Below are 17,704 nucleotides of genomic sequence, written 5' to 3'. Positions count from 1 at the left end.
GTATCTCACATTGTCTAGTTTGCTCTTAAATTCTTGTATGGTTTTTGTTACACACTATTGTTTTGTTCAGTTTGTTCCAGATATCTCCCACTCTCTGTGGAAGACTTTTTTTCAGGTCTTTTCTATAACTATCCTTTATATATATATATATATATATATATATATATATATATATATATATATATATATGTATATATATATAATTATACATATATATATTTATATATATTATACATATATATTATACATATATACATATACATATATATTATACATATATTATAAATGTGTCTTCTTGTGTTTCTCTTGTCCCAATTTAGTAAGTCCTCTCTATCAAGGATTTCTGTGCCTTTCATGATTCTGTATTTACCTAGTTGTATTGTACAGGAAGGGAACTATGCTTGTAGTGACCCGTCTTTGTATCTTACAGCATCAAGTTTGTTCTTAAATTCTTGTATAGTATTTGCACACACTGTTGCTTCATTCAGTTTATTCCAGGTATCCACCACTCTGTGTGGGAAACTATTCTTTTTCAGATCTCTTCTATAACTATCCTTTTTGAGTTTCTTTTCATGTCCTCTTGTCCCACTTTAATAAATCATCTTTATCTAGGACTTCCATCCCTTTCATAATTCTGTAAATAGTCAGTAGATCTCCTCTTTGTCTTCTTTGTTCCAGAGTTGGTAGTTCCAATTTGGACAATCTTTGTTCATATGTCATTTGGAGAGTGTTGGTGCCATCTTTGTTGTCGCTCTTTGTATTCTTTCTAATTTCTTTATATTCTTTTTAGTACTGGGTGTCTATAGTATTGTAGCATACTCCAATCTTGTAACTAATATTTTCTTTACCATTTCCTCATCCAAGTAATCAAAAGCCACTTTCATTGACCTTAGTAAATTGAAGGTTTCTCCAACTATTTTGTTGATATGCTTGTCTGGTGACATGTCTTTGCTGATAATTACTTCTAGGTTCCTTTCTGAGCTTACTTTTTTGACTTCCTCTGTACCAATTTTGTATTGCTCTGATATTCTATTTTTACTTTTTCCAAACTCCATTATACTACATTGGGTTGAATGGAGAATGGTTGTGTATGGATGATACAGTGATGCATGAGTGGGAGTAGGTGGGGGATGGGGAGTGAGGGAGTATGTGTGAGAAATAAATTGATGCAGCCCAAAGGGATTTCTCCCCGTCTTCTTTTCTGCATGAGGGGACAGAGAGGGGGTCACTGATTTAATGAAGCAGCCTTGCTGTGGATGTGCTGTGTCTTGCAACACTGCTTCTGACCCAGGGCAGTGGACAAGATGCAGGGATGACCCATCATCCAGGAGGTGCCAAGATAAGAGGGAGGGAAAAGGGTGGAGGGGAGTGGAGTATGTTAGGGGTGGAATGGGTGGGAGTGGTTTTTATGCATTTTTTTTTTTTTTTTTTTTTTTTTTTTTTTTTTTTTTGTTACCTCCCTTATAAGGGGGGAAAAGCTTTGGTATATATACGTATGTATTATATTGTGTAATAGTGGTTGATATATGTAGGGTTACCAAGTTTAAACCTGAGTATTGAATTTTTATGGGTTAATTCCCTTGACTATTTGATATTCTTACAGAGAATTTGAATTAGTGCTGAAGGCTATCAAGTGGCCTTTTACAAATCAGACAGTGCACCTGCCCCCAGCTTCCCAGGAGCAGTTACAGCGATTGGACACCCTTACTCAATATCTTCTGCAACTAACTCTTCCCAGGGGCATATCTGCACCACCCCCTTCGACACCTCCACCTATGCCTCCCATAACTGCAGACTTTCCACAGACCACCCTACCTCTGCAGCTACTTTTACGTCCTCTGCAAGTGGGTATTTTATCAAATTTATCTGGATTCTAATGTGCGTTTTTTTTTTTTTTTTTTTTTTTTTTTTTTTTTTTTTTTTTTTTTTTTTTTTTTTTTTTTTTTTTTTTTTTTTTTTTTTTTTTTTTTTCCCACATCACAATAGATAGCCCCCACCTTTTTTGTTTTTGCATTGAAATATTATTTCATTAACTAGAATGTGAGGGAATTCTTTTGCTAGACCACTGCCTCCATATAAGGGGAAAGGACCTACAATATGTGTATCTATCAATACCGTATATCAAAAGGCTTCTTATAAGGTGTGCGTCCACACCTCACACTATCCAATACCCATTTGTTTTTCCTTTTATCTCTTTGTGGATGAAGAGCCAACCCTGCCCAAAAAACATCATAACTTTACGCTAAAAACATCTTGTATATCTGCCTTATTACAAAAATTGGACCCTTGCATCCTCTACATTTTTTAAACTACATTGTTCATCTCCAATTACTCCTGTTACCCTTTTATTCCTCTCAATTAACACCCATCCATAAGACTTTCAAACCACACTCAACAGATTGATCCCTCTAAAACTACTAAATTCATATATGTCCCCTTTCCTTTGTAAAATGGAACTATACAAGCACTCCTGTAGTCCTCAGGCATAGACCCCTCCTCCTCCAGTCCTCAGGCATAGTCCCCTCTCATAGGTATATGTCAACCTCACTATACAATCCACAGCAATTGTTCCTCACTTTGTCAAGCACTCCACATTACATCTGCCCAACCCAGGCAATCAATCAATCAGTCAATCAATCAATCAATAAAATTGTTGCCCCTGGCCTCTTGCAGAAGACCCATGTCTTCCAGGAAACTGACAACAACCTGTGAGCAGGATCATAAGACACTTAAAGAGATATTGTGTTGTTGTCTGGGGATTGTTAGTGTGGGGCTACTGTGCCTGGCCTGCAAGAGGCTGCACAGGTGGATCATCACCATAAAGCAAGTTGCAGAAGACGTCATCAAATGTCAACAGCAAAGAATTTATCTGATGTGCCCCATAAGTGAACAGACATTTCCCCCACCCCTCCAGAGGGCTCTGGCTCCAAGGGGCCAGCATCTCTGGACTGGGCTAGAGAGCCTTGTAAGAGAAATCTGAGGCAACAGATTGATTGATTTGCCATTACTGTATGTCAGCAATATTCTTGGAGCCATAGGTAAAAGCTGAGTACATTGTAGTGACTGATCATAAATATCTCCACTTATTATGAATAGATGACTCTCATTGCAAGTTACTGCAATTCAGTATACCCCTTATACACCAAAATATTGACAACAATGTAACAGATTTTCACAAAAATTCTTCTGGGACCAATTGGTAATCATGGCTAATTACTATAACAGCAATGTGCATGACTGCATTGCAGATAACTGTCCAGGATGCAACACTTCACCCCATACTATACAACACATTATGGAAGATGCATTGTACACAATCATGCACACCAACAACACAATATACACTCTATAAAAGATTTGTGGGAAAACACCTTTTCAGCCATGGCATTCCTTAGGGAGATGGGACTGTTCGGCAAGACAGTCTAGGGAACAACAACAACAACTATACCTGATAGTTGCATAAATCCAGTTAGAATAAAAGGAATCTGTATGTATGTATGTATGTATATATATGGAACATAAGAGAGGAAGAGTTTGAATGTGTTTGAGATAAGGGGCCTGAGAAGTATGATAGGAGTTACTAAGCTGGATAGAGTGAGAAACAAGGATGTGAGGAGACCAGGGGTGGAAAGGGAGTTGGGAGATAGGGTTGCTGAAAGAGCATTGGGATGGTTTGGACACATGGAAAGAATGAGTGAAGAAAGATTAGTAAAAGAGGTGTGGAAGGCAGATGTAGAAAAAGTGAATAAGAGCGGGCAACCAAGGATGAGATCGAGGGATTGGGTAAAAGGGGCATTGGGAAAGTGGGGAATGTCTGTTGAGGAAGGATGGAAGAGGACAGAAGATAGGGATGAATGGAGAATGGTTGTGTATGGATGATGCTGTTATGCATGAGTGGGAGTGGGTGGAGGATGGGGGGTGAGGAAGTATATATGAAAAATAAATTGATGCAGCCTGAAGGGATTTCTCCTTGTTTTCCCCATTTCATCATGAGGGGGTGGAGAGGGGTGTTGCCAGTTTAATGAAGCAGCCTTGCTGTGGCTGTGCTGTGTCTTGCAACACTGCTTCTGACCCAGGATAGTGGACAAGATACAAGGATGACCCATCATCCATGAGGAGCCACGAAAAGAGGGAGGGAGGCGGGTGGAGTGTGTGGGAATGAAATGTTTTTTTTTTTTTTTCCTCTCTCTCTCTCTCTCTCTCTCTCTCTCTCTCTCTCTCTCTCTCTCTCTCTCTCTCTCTCTCTCTCTCTCTCTCTCTCTCTCTCTCTCTCTCTCTCTCTCTCTCTCTCTTGCTCTCTCTCTCTTGCTCTCTCTCTCTCTCTCTCTCTCTCTCTCTCTCTCTCTCTCTCTCTCTCTCTCTCTCTCTCTCTCTCTCTCTCTCCTTCCCTCCCTCCCCCTTGTAAGGGGGAAAAAGCCTTTGGTATATGTATGTATGTATATATCCCCATGAAATTTTTATATTATGAGCAAGATATTTCTTTTCTTTTCCTTTGGAACAGGTAAGATTTGTCTACCACTTTAGTAGCAACAAGGCCACAAATAGCCGAGAACATCCTGAGTGGTATTTGACTCGAGTTTTGAAATGGATTGAAGTTCATGAAGATTTCTTAACTAAACGCATCCAGCCAGTTCTTAATCGCTGTGGACACCAGCATTCCAATGCAAAGGTAAGCCCCATACACAAATATTGACCAAAAATTAATGTAGAATGAATACATCTCCCATCTGGGGTATTGGCAGCATGCTATTGTGGGGTTAAAAGCTGCTAAGTAGCATGCAGCTGATACTTTAGGGTCAGTATGGGGTGCCCCTACAGTCCAGAGTCACACGCCATTTTGTCTGTAGTAGAGGAAATCTCTATTTATAGAGAAATGATTTATTAAACTGTAGCTGTCCCTCCATTATGCTGATCCCCCACTCTTGTTACTGTCCTGTACCATTTCTCTGAATATTCATTTTCTCATTTTGCCAAACCCTGTGGTGGGGGATAAGAATACTGCAACCAAATCTTCCCTTTTGAGTCATATGAGGTGACAAAAAACAGGATGGAGATAGGATTAGGCATTCTTCTCCCTGTAACCCCAAAGGGAACATTTCTAAAAATAAGTAAAGGCATAAGAGGATCTAGGAGGAGTTTTCCAACCAGTACCCTAAGGTTGGGTCTTTTAATGTGCATGGATGTGGTACAGATGAAAGTAAAAGGGAAGATATAGGCAGTATACTTCTGAGAAGAAAGATTGTGTTGGCTTTGAGTGAAACTAAGTTGAAAGGGAGGGGTGAGTTTGAGTTTGAGAGTGTAGTTGGGAGGATCTCAGGAGTGAAGAGAGGACAAGGGAGAGAAGGGGTGGATATACCAGTAGGTGAAGAGATAGGTAAGCAAGTAGTGGAGTGGAAGGAGTTTTCTTCAAGGTTAATGTGGATGAAGGTGAAACTGGGAAGGGAGATGTGGGTTTTTGTAAGTGCATATGGGGGATGGGGAGTGAGGAAGTATGTATAAAAAAAAAATTGACACAGCCCAAAGGGATTTCTCCCCATCTTCTCCTTTTCTGCATGAGGGGATGGAGAGTGGGGGGTCGCCGAAGTTATGAAGCGGCCTTGTTGTGGATGTGCTGTTGTCTTGCAACACTGCTTCTGACCCAGGGCAGTGGACAGGATGCAGGGATGACCCATCATCCAGGAGGTGCCAAGATAGGAGGGAGGGAGGAGGATAGAGTGGAGTGGAATATATGGGAATTGAAATGGGTGGGAGTGATTTCTATGCCTTTTTCTTTTTGGCTACCCCCCCATGTAAGGGGGAAAAAACCTTTGGTATATGTATGCATATGGGCCTGGTAGTGAGAAGAGTGTAGAAGAAAGGGAGGCTTTTTGGATAGATCTAAATGAGTACATAGAAGGATTAGGGAGAAATATCCATGTAGTGGTATTGGGAGACCTTAATGCTAGGGTAGGAAATGAACCAATAGACAGAGTGGTTGGTAAGTATGGAGTTCCAGGAAAAAATCGTAGTGGAGAGTTGATGGTGGAGATGTATCAAGAGAGTTGATAGCAAATATAGTGTTTAGGAAGAAAGTCAAGCATAAGTACACATGGGAGAGGGTGGTGGATGGAAGGGTGATAGAGCATTAATGGACTATGTAGTGGTAACCAGGAGTATAATAGGAAGAGTTAAGGATGTACATATTCTAAGGGGAGAGAGTGGGGGAATATCAGATATTTCTTTGGTGGAAGATAAGTTGAGAGTGGAGGATAGATGGAGAAAGATGAAAAGGACAGAAGTTACGTAGGCGCTTAAAGTGAACTGCTTAAATGAGAAAGAAAAGGAGTACAAGAAGCTGAGAGAGGAGTGAGAGGGAGTGAAGGATAGAGTAAAACTAGAGGTGGAGGAGGAATGGGAATGGTTCAAGGAGAGTGTCACAAGGTGTGCAAAGATGGTGTGTGGAACAAGTTGGACTGGAGGAAATAGAAGGAAGGGTAGTGGGTGCAGGGATGAGGAACCAAAGAAGGCTGTAGAGGAGAAGAAGTGAGCATTTACAGATTGGTTACAAAATAGGACAAGAGAACCATATGAGGTACAAAGAAAAGAGAAGAGAAGTAAAGCATAAGATAAAGGAGGCAAAGAGGGGAGCAGATGTGAAATAGGGTAAGAGTATGACAAAATTTTGAAAGTAATATAAAGATATTTTGGAAAGATTAAGAGAGGAAGTGGAGGCAAATCAAGTAAAGAAGAAAAGGTAAAGGGTGCAGATGGAGAGATGATAATGGAAGAGAAGACAGTAAAAGGAAGTTTGGCAGAGTATTTTAGGGAGTTACTAAATATGAAGGAGGATGGAGAAGGAAAGGTAGTTGCGATGGGAAGCACTAAGAAAGTGACAGTGATGAGTTAGGAAAATGGAGAAGAAATAAGGAAAGATGAAGAAAAAGCAGTTGTTAAGATGATGAGAGCAGGTAATGCACCTGGTTTGGATGGGTGTCATGCAGAATGTGTGAAAAAAGGAGGTATAGTGATGGTGGACTGGCTGGTGAGGTTATGTAATGTGTGTTTAAGAGAGAGTAGAGTATTAGAGGACTGGAGAAGTGCCTGTATAGTACCATATTTCAAGGGAAAGGGGTACAAGTGTGAGTGTAGTGGTTTCAGAGGGATTAGCTTGTTAAGTGTTGTTGGGAAGGCTTATGGGAGGATCTTGATTGAGAGGATTAGGAGAGGAACAAAGGGAGTAATAGGTGAGGAGCAGTGTGGATTTAGGACAGATAGAGGTTGCAGATTTTTATGGTAAGACAGATATGTGTTAAAGCTATAGGAAAAGGTAAGGATGTTTTTTGGACTTTTATGGATCTAGAAAAGGCTTATGACAGGGTAAACAGGAAGGCACTGTGGGAGGTATTGCAGATATACAGGATAGGAGGAAAGCGAGGAGCTGTCAAGAGTCTTTACGAGAGTAGTAGAGCATGTGTCAGGATTAGAAATGGAGAGAGTGAGTGGTTTAAGGTAAAGGTGGGACTTCATCAGGGATGTGTTAGGTCGCCCTGGTTGTTCAACTAATACATGGATGGGGTGGTGCGAGAGGTAAATGCAAGGGTAGTGGGTCATGGATTGGAGATGGTTAAAGAAAATGGAGAAAAGTGAGAGGTGAGCCAGTTGTTGTTTACGGATGACACTGCGCTTGTAGCAGGATCAGAGGGATTGAGGAAGTTGGTGACAGAGTTTGGGAGAGTGTGTGAAAGAAGAAAGTTGAAGATAAATGTGGGTAAAAGTAAGGTGATGAGATGTACAAGGGGTGAAAGTGGCAGCAGACTGGAAGTGAGCATTAACCACTTCAGTACGGGACTTAAATCTCGCGGGCAGGCCAAGCCGTACGACGTACGAAATAATATTCGCATCATAAAATATAGTCGCCGCTTATATCGATCGTTCTCTCTTTCACCCGCGAATTTTGAAAACCACAGAGAATGGGATTAAGGCCGCATTTGGGAGAATGTAAAAACACAGGGGCGACTACAATAAATATAATCAAGACGCCGATATGGCAGCGTCGCGAATCCACTTGCTCCTCATGACGCCTACGTGTGCGGCACCGTATGGAAGGGGTTAAGGGAGAGCAACTGGAGGAAGTGGATAGTTTTAGATACTTGGGTGCAAATGTGGCAGGAAAGGGGGGAGTGAAGGTGGAGGTAGAATGTAGATTGGGAGAAGCGAGTAAATTCTTTGGTGGATTAAAAAGTGTAATGAGGAATAGACATTTGGGAATGGATGCTAAGAAGTGATTGTATGAAGGAGTGATTGTGCCAACAGCACTGTATGGAGCAGAAACATGGAACATAAGAGAGGAAGAGAGAAGGAGTTTGATTGTGTTTGAAATGAGGTGTCTGAGGAGTATGATAGGGGTTGCTAGGCTGGATAGAGTGAGAAATGAGGTGAGGAGGAGAACAGGGGTGGTAAGGGAGTTGGGAGATAGGGTGGATGAAAGAGTATTGGGATGGTTTGGACACATGGAAAGAATGAGTGAAGAAAGATTAGTAAAAGAGGTATGGAAGGCAGATGTGGAGGGAGTGAACATGAGGGGACGACCTAGGATGAGATGGATGGATGGGGTGAAAGGGGCTTTTGGGAAGAGGGGAATGTCTGTTGAGGAAGGACGAGAGAGGACAGAAGACAGGGGTGAATGGAAAATGGTTGTATATGGATGATGTTGTGATGTATGAGGTGGAATGGGTGGGGGGATGTAGGGTGAGGTAGTATGTGTGAGAAAAATTTGACGCAGCCCAAAGGGATTTCTCCCCGTCTTCTCCTTTTCTGCATTAGGGGAGGAGGGGATCGGCAATTTAATGAAGCAGCCTTGCTGTGGATGTGCTATGTCTTGTGACACTGCTTCTGACCCAGGGCAGTGGACAAGATGCAGGGATGACCCGTCATCCAGGAGGTGCCAAGATAAGAGGGAGGGTGGAGGGGTGTGGAGTGTATTAGGGATGGAATGGGTGGGAATGGTTTTTATGCCTTTTTCTTTTTGGCTACCTCTCTTGTAAGGGGGAAAAAGCCTTTGGTATATGTATGTATGTATATATATATATGTATATATATATATATATACATATATATATATATATAAATCACCATTAAATATCATTGTTAATACTTGGTTCTCAAAGCAGTGTAGAACTTTAGCAGGTGAAATGTTCAGGACAGTAACCCTTGACACTGAATGTGTTTCTCAATTTTGTTTGAAATTTTATTTTGAAATTGTGGTAAAATAGTGCTGTCATTATTGTACCACAGAATATTGAATGATCTATTTTAAATCACCAGATTGAATTTATGAGTGATTTAGTGCGCCTTGTAACACTGAAGCTGTGTGAGGATCTGAGGGAAATACAGTATGATGATGACCTTATGTGCCACACAATACAAGAAACCCTAAACTTCGAACGTGAGCTTTGCCATGGCTTTGGTTACCCAGCATCCCAGCCATCAGTACTGGCAGTGCTTACCAGGGCACAAGTGTTCTTAAGATGGATTCAGATTGAACGTAAATGTAAGTCACGATTCTCTGCAAGATTTATTACTGTGACAACCCCCCAAATAAAGGGGAGTAAGGTCCTTGTATATATAATATATACGTGAATGAGATTTTGGTATATATACGTAAGTAGAAACTAATTTCTGTTAATTTTCCTTTCCATGAATGAAGTAGTGCATGGATAATACCATTTGCAATTTTGCTGTCACAAATAGACCTCAAAACACTGAAATTTTATTTTTACATGAATGTGGATGTGCTGTGTCTTGTGACACAGCTTCTGACCTGGGGCAGTGGGCAAGATGCAGGGATGGCCCGTCATCCAGGAGGTGCCAAGATGGGAAGGAGGGAGGGGGTTGGATGGGAGTGAAGTATGTTGGGGATGGAATGGGTGGGAGTGATTTTTATGTCTTTGTTTTTTGGCTACCTCCCTTGTAAGGGGGAAAAAAGCCTTTGGTACATGTATATATTTTGAGAAGCCCAGCCACTTTTAGCTTCTTTAATAATAATTGTGAGTTTAATCCACTGTTAAGTACTCCATTAATCCATTATTAAATCAGTGTTTGTTTTGCAGTTGCTTTAGAGGTAATGGATGAATTAGTATCAGGAGATGATGCATGGACAACAGTAGAGGGAGGTGAAGCAGCTCATTGTGGGGAGGAACTGGTTCTTCTTCTACAGGGAATCACGGACCGATACAAGCGGCTTCCCCAGCCAGGACACAGGTGAATTTCCCTTTATCATAAATCAAGTATCTGGTCTTTGGTGTTTAAGAGTGATATGCATCTCATAGTGAGAAAAACAGAGAGAGAAAAGTTTTGGAATTATTTAAATATGGGTGGAGAGTTTTGCAAGTAATGTAAATGAAGTAGTTTGGAGAATTTGTTTGCTAGAATATAAGATGAGCCAGTGGGTAGAGTAAATAGGAAGGACAGTATGCCAGGAAGGAATGAAAATAGAAAGTGCATGAGATACATATTGAAAGAGAACTAATGATTACAAATACAGTATGTAAGATGTACATAAGTACTCATATACATGGGCCAGAGTGGTTGGTGGGAGGGTAATTGAGAGAGCATTAATTGATTATACCAAGAAGGTGAAAGTTTTGACCATTTTCTAAATGGAATTAAAGAGAGGAAGAGTTTAAATGTGTTTGAGATGAAATGCCTGAGAAGTATGGTAGGGGTTACTAGGCTGAATAGAATGAGAAATGAGGAGGTGAGGAGGAGAGGGGGTTGGATAAGAAGTTGTGAGATAGGATTGATGAAAGAGTATTGGTTGGTTTGGACACATGGAAAGAGTGAGTGAAGAAAGATTAGTAAAAGAGGTGTGGCAGATAGAGGTGGAGGGAGTGAACATGAAGGAGCAACCAAGGATGATATGGATGGATGGGGTAAAAGGGGCATTGGGAGAGAGGGGAATGTCTGTTGAGGAAGGGGGAAGACAAACTATGAGTGGATGGAGAATAGCTGTTTATGAATGATGCATAGAAGGGAGTGGGTGGGGGATGGGGAGGTGAGGGAGTATGTGTGAATTATATTTTGACACAGCCCGAAATTATTTCTCCCCGTCTTCCATTTTTTTTTTTTTTTTTGTCCATGAGGGGATGTGTGTGTGTGTGTGGGGGGGGGGGGGGTTGCCGATTAAGTGAAGTGGCCTCGCTATGGATGTGCTCTATCTCACTGCATTGCTTCTGATCCAGGGCAGTGGGCGAGATGTAGGGATGACCCATCATCCAGGAGTTAAGAAAAGAGGGAGGGAGAGGTGGTGAATGGAAGTGGATTTATGCCTTTGACTCTGGCTACTTCCCTTGTAAGGGGGAAAAAGCTCTTGGTATATGTATGTATAAACTGAAAATGGGTGTTGTTTTCTATGAGGGCTCAAAGTAGTTTCTCTAGTTTTTGGTAAATTTTATAAACATTTTATTTTTTGAAATGTGCGTTATAAGTATAGTTTTGCTTATGTAGCCATGAGACACTGAATTGTTTACATGTTGTCCATATTAACACCTGCTATAAACTATTACATACATATACCAAAGGCTTTTTCCCCCTTACATGGGGGCTAGCCAAAAAGAAAAAGGCATAGAAATCACTCCCACCCATTTCATTTCCCATATATTCCACTCCCCTCCACCCTCCTCCCTCCTTTTTCTATGAGAGCTCAAAGTGTGGACATTCTTTAGTTTTTTTCTTTTCCATCAGAACAGAAAGGGGGGAAAGATGATACAGCAGCAGCTGTATCAGGTTTATGCTCAGATTTTCTTTTTTTTTTAACACCTTTTATACATATATACACATATTTACATCAGAGATGTTTTTTTTATGGAATCACTTAAAACAAGTGAAAAGAAGCTATCTACAGAGAGCTTTCCCCCCCTTTTTAAGGGAGGTAGCCAAGTCAGAGGCATGTAGCTATTCCCACCCATTTCACTCCGTTTCACCACCTCCATCACCCCTCCCATCTCAGCTCCTCATGGATGACAGGTCATCCCTTCATCTGCCAAGTGCCCTCAGTCAAATGCAATGCAGTAAGACACAGTACATCCACAGCAAGGCTGCTTCACTTAATTGGCAACCCTCTTCCTCTCCATCCACTCATGCAGGAAAAGAGAAGACTGGGAGAAATCCCTTCAGGCTACATAAAAATATCATTCACACATAACTACCACCCATCCCCCATCCCTCCCTTCCTTGCATAACAGCATCTTCCGTACACAGTCTTCCTCCACTCATCCCCATATCCTGCCTTTTCCCTTCCTTGTTCAACAGACATTCCCCTCCTGCTTAGCATCCCCTTCACCCCATCCGTCCATCTCATCCTCAGTCGTCCCCTCAAGTTCACTCCCTCCACTTCTGCCTTCCACACCTCTTTTACTAATCTTTCATCACTCATTCTTTACGTGTGTCCAAACCATCCCAATAAGCTTTCATCAGCTCTGCCATCTCCTTTCCCACTCCCACTCTTCTCACCTCCTTGTTTCTCATTCTATCCAACCTAGTAATCCCTACCATACTTCTTTATTGAAAATCTATTATATACATACATATACCAAAGGCTTTTCCCCCATACAAGAGAAGTAGCCAAAAAAACAAAGGCATAAAAAAACACTCCCACCCATTCCATCCTCACATACTCCACTCCCATCCACCCCCCCCCTTCCCTCCCTCTTATCTTGGTTCCTCCTGGATGATGGGTCATCCCTACATCTTGCCCAATGCCTTGGGTCAGAGACAGTGTAGCAAGACACACCACATCCACAGCAAGGCTAGGGTACGCATGCCAATGGAGATGCACTTGCCCTATGCAGACACATTTGACACAAAAAAAATTCTACCTGCTGATGGTGAATAGATAGGAGCATAATTATAGGCTCAAAAAATCACTTAACTATCCCCGCATGCAATGGGAAGCAGTTTCTGATGTACAAATGTACATAAAGCCATGCACAATCCACCTGCAAAATGGAATAAAAATCTGTTAAGGAACAGTAAAAAAAAAATACCTTAAAAAATAAAATTCTTAGGCTTTCGTAAGGATTCTTTCAAAAACAGTACTTTTTTTATTTCCTCTCCTGCAGTCACATACCTATTAGGATTAGGAAGGTAAGACTGTCACATTATGAGGGGATAGTTAAGTGATTTTTTTGAGCCTATAATTATGCTCCTATCCACCATCGGCAGGTAGAAGTTTTTTTGTGTCATGCGTCTGCATGGGGCAAGTGTGTCTCCATTGGTACGCGTACCCTACTTCTTGAAATCAGCGACCCCTCCATCTCTATCCCCTCATGCAGAAATGGAGAAGATGGGGAGAAATCCCTTTGGGCCGCATCAATTTATTTTTCACACATACTCCCTCACCCCCCATTCCCCACCTACTCCCCTTCATGCATCACAGCATCATCCATACACAACCATTCTCCATTCACCCCTATCTTCTGTCCTCTCCCATCCTTCTTCAACAAACATTTCCCTCTTTCCCATGCCCTTTTTACCCCATTCATCCATCTCATCCTTAGTTGCCCCCTCATGTTCACTCCTTCCACCTCTGCCTTATATGTTATATAATCTATTATATGAAAGAAAAAAAAAAACATTCTGTAGTAAACTGCCATGGCAAGAAGACATGCCAAATGTGCTGGTGAGTCAGGTCATCAATTATTTACATTATAATGGATGTCATAAATTACATAATAATTAATTACATCATAATTATCAGCCAGTCCTGGGAAAGTGTCAAGTGCCATCTTCTGGAAAAGAAAGAAAAAATAATCATTGTGTAATAATACTCCATGGCAAGAAGACAAGCCAAATGTGCTGGGGGTTCCTGTATGCTGTGGCAATAATACTTCCATATGTCCCTAGGGTACTATTTCCCATGGCAAGAATAGATGCCAAATGTTGAGAGGGCACTATTTCTCATGACAATACATGACATATGTTGAGAGTGGGTTAGGTCAGAAGCAATGTAGCAAGACAGCACTTCTATAGTAGGGCCAGACAGCAGAAGCTGGTCTACTTCCATCATTTCATTACATTGTGTATTTACCTAGTTGTATTTTACAGGACGAGAGCTATGCTCATAGTGACCCGCTTTTGTATCTCTCTGCATCCACTTTGTTTTTAAGATCTTGTATGATTTTGGCACTCACTGTTTCCCTGTTTAGTTTGTTCCAGACATCAATCACTCTGTGTGGGAAGCTATTCTTTTTCAAATCTCTTCTGTCCCATCTTAATAAGTCATCTCTATCAAGAACTTCCATTCCTTTCATAATTCTGTAAATAGTCAGCAAATCGCCTCTTTCTATTCTCAGTTCCAGTGTTGATAGATGTAATTTATCCAATCTTTGTATGTCAAATTTGAGAATGTAGATACCATTTTTGTCACTGCTCTTTGAATTCTTTCTAATTTCTTTATTTATTTTATTTTATTTATTTATTTATTTATTTATTTATTTTTTTTTTGTACTAGGTGCCCATAGTGTTGCAGCATACTCCAATTTAGGTCTTATCAATGTAATTAATATTTCCTTTACCATTTCTTCATCCATGTAATCGAAGGCCACTTTTATTGAACTTAATAAGGTTAAAGTCTCTTCAACTAGTTTGTTGACATGTTTATCAGGTGTCAAGTCACTTGAGATAATTACTCCTTGGTCCCTTTCTGAGTCTACTTTTTTAACTTCCTTGGTACCAATTTTATATTTTGACCCAATATTCTATTTTTGCTTTTTCCAAATTCCATTGTACTACATTTCTTAATGGTAGTTCACTTCACACTTCTGACTCCATTTCCATATTTTATGTATGTCTTCTTGTAGCGATCTGCAGTCTTCTTCTGTGCTTACTCTCTTAAGTATTTACCTAGTTGTATTATATGGGAAGGGAGCTATGCTCGTGGTGACCCGTCTTTGTATCTCTCAGCATCAAGTTTTTTCTTAAAATCTTGAATAGTGTTTGCACACACTATTTCTTTGTCTAATTTGTTCCAAGTATCTATCACTCTGTGTGGGTTTTTTTTTTTTTTTTTTTTTTTTTAATCTTTTCTGTAATTATCTTTTTTTAGATTCTTTACATTTCCTCTCATTTTTCCATTGTCCTATTTCAGTAAGTCATTTTTATCTAAGATTTCCATTCCTTTCATTATTCTATAGATAGTAAGTCTCCTCTTTCCCTTCTTTGTTCCAGAGTTGGAAATTCTAATTTGGACAGTCTTTGCTCATATGTTATTTCGGAAAGAGTTGGTGCTAATTTTGTTGTTGCTCTTTGTATTCTTTCTAATTTTTTTATATTCTTTTTGGTACTGGGTGTTCATAGTGTCGCTGTGTACTCAAGTTTTGGTCTTACTACATACATACATACATATACCAAGGCTTTTTCCCCCTTCCAAGGGAGGTAGCCAAAAAGGGAAAGGCATAAAAACACTCCCACCCATTTCATCCCTAAATACACTCCACACCCCTCCCACCCTTCCTCTCATCTGAGCACCTCCTGGATGACGGGTCATCCCTGCACCCTGCCCACCGCCCTGGGTCAGAAGCAGTGTCGCAGGACACAGCACATCCACAGCAAGGCCGCTTCATTTAATCGGCGACCCCCCCTCTCCGTCCCCACTTACTAGTGTAGTTATAATTTTTTTTCATCATTTCCTCTTCCAAATAAGCAAATGCCACTTTTATTGACCTCAATAAATTGTAGGTTTCTTCGACTATTTTATTAATATGCTTATCTGGTGTCATGTCCTTGCTGATTATCACTCCAAGATCTTTCTCCGAGTTTACATTTGGGAATGGATGCTAAGAGGAGACTGTATGAAGGAGTGATTGTGCCAACAGCACTGTATGGGGCAGAAACATGGAACATAAGAGAGGAAGAGAGAAGGAGTTTGAATGTGTTTGAGATGAGGTGTCTGAGAAGTATGATGGGTATTACTAGGCTGGATAGGGTGAGAAATGAGGAGGTGAGGAGGAGAACTGGGGTGTTAAGGGAGTTGGGAGATAGAGTGGATGAAAGAGTATTGGAATGGTTTGGACACATGGAAAGAATGAGTGAAGACTAGTAAAAGAGGTATGGAAAATAGATGTGGAGGGAGTGAACATGGGGCGACCTAGGATGAGATGGATGGATGGGGTGAAAGGGGCTTTGGGGAAGAGGGGAATGTCTGTTGAGGAAGGACGGGAGAGGACAGAAGACGGGTGAATAGAGAATGGTTGTATATGGATGATGTTGTGATGCATGAGGTGGAATGGGTGGGGGGATGGGGGGTGAGGTAGTATGTGTGAGAAAATTTTTGACAGAGCCCAAAGGGATTTCTCCCTGTCTTCTCTCTTTCTGCATGAGGGGACGGAGGGGGGGGTCACCAATTTAATGAAGCAGCCTTGCTGTGGATGTGCTGTGTCTTGTGACACTGCTCCTGACCCAGGGTAGTTGACAAGATGCAGGGATGACCCGTCACCCAGGAGGTGCCAAGATAAGAGGGAGGGTAAAGGGCGGAGGGGAGTGGAGTGTATTAGGGATGGAATGGATGGGAATGGTTTTTATGCCTTTGTTTTTTGGCTACCCCCCTTGTAAGGGGGAAAAAGCCTTTGGTATATGTATGTATATACTATGATTGCATTTTTCCAATCTTGCAGTACCTTTCCTTCTTTGGGTGAGAAATTTATTATCTTGTATAATTTGACTTCGTCTATACACTCTTTCATTATCCAATTTGCAATTCCATCCTGTCCATGCGATTTCCTGACATCTAGGTTTTTTATTTGGTCTCTTATTTCTTTTTGTGTTACCGTTATTTCTTTCATTTTGGGTGATCTTTCTTGTTGTCCATCTTTCCAAAATTGTGAGCTCTCAATTGTAAAAACAGACCTGAAATGTCTGATCATAACTTCTGCCATTTCTGTGTCATCTATATATTCTTTATCTCCTGCACGCAATTTTATTATTTCATGTTTATCCTTTAGTTTTTCATATTTATATATGTAAAAGAGTTTAGGTTGATCCTTACATTTGTCTATGATATCTTTTTCATAATTTCTTTTTTCTTTCCTGCGTATATTCACATATTCGTTCCTAAGTTTTATATATGTTTGCCACTTGCATGTTTTTTTTTTCCATTTTATGTATGTATGTATGTATGTATGTTTTTTTTACTTTAAGTTTCCTTGTTACTGACATATTTTGCTTATATTCAGGCTACAGTTCCTTGAGTTGCAGTTGGAGTTATTGGATGACTTCAGGGTACGACTAGTACAAGTAATGAAGAGTGAGAAGAGAGATCCTCTTGCATCCAATTATGTAGCTATCCTTAATACAGCCCACCACCTATCATCTCTTCTACAGGATTGGGCTGATCTCCCAGTAGGTGTTTCTTTTTTTGTCTGTCTTGTGCCACTTTCATAATCTTATATATACAGGTAAACGTCGACTTACGATGGCATTAGGTTTCGATAGAGCCATCGTAAGACGATTTCATCGTAAGTCGATCCCCAATTTGTGTATCACTCTGTTCCGTGGTCACTGTACCTAGCTTACCTGTATATTAACCACCAGAGATACTGAATATAGCCTTTTAAACATGTACAGTAGTTTATTTAATTATTTTTATCCTTTTTACCATATTCAAACACTATAATATGTATTTTCAGTACGGGACTTAAATCTCGCGGGCAGCAGCCAATGCCAGCCGTAC

General features: G+C 40.6%; 1 protein-coding gene across 1 annotated transcript in view; it reads left to right on the top strand.

Moving 5' to 3' along the window:
• The window catches only part of LOC143038026 (RAD50-interacting protein 1-like), a 77,976-nt gene that overhangs the window by 31,570 nt on the left and 28,702 nt on the right, over positions 1-17,704 (top strand). Inside the window, exons 5-9 of the mRNA XM_076206876.1 lie at positions 1,604-1,844; positions 4,502-4,669; positions 9,304-9,529; positions 10,089-10,239; positions 17,208-17,373. Of these exons, the coding sequence (XP_076062991.1) occupies positions 1,604-1,844; positions 4,502-4,669; positions 9,304-9,529; positions 10,089-10,239; positions 17,208-17,373 (952 nt within the window). The remainder of the gene's footprint in view (positions 1-1,603; positions 1,845-4,501; positions 4,670-9,303; positions 9,530-10,088; positions 10,240-17,207; positions 17,374-17,704) is intronic.

This window comes from Oratosquilla oratoria, chromosome 23, assembly GCF_046742065.1.
Source record: "Oratosquilla oratoria isolate Oo_2021 chromosome 23, ASM4674206v1, whole genome shotgun sequence".
Lineage (NCBI taxonomy): Eukaryota > Metazoa > Arthropoda > Malacostraca > Stomatopoda > Squillidae > Oratosquilla > Oratosquilla oratoria.
Note: the sequence above shows the minus strand (reverse complement) of the source record. Positions and strands in the feature narration are given on the sequence as shown.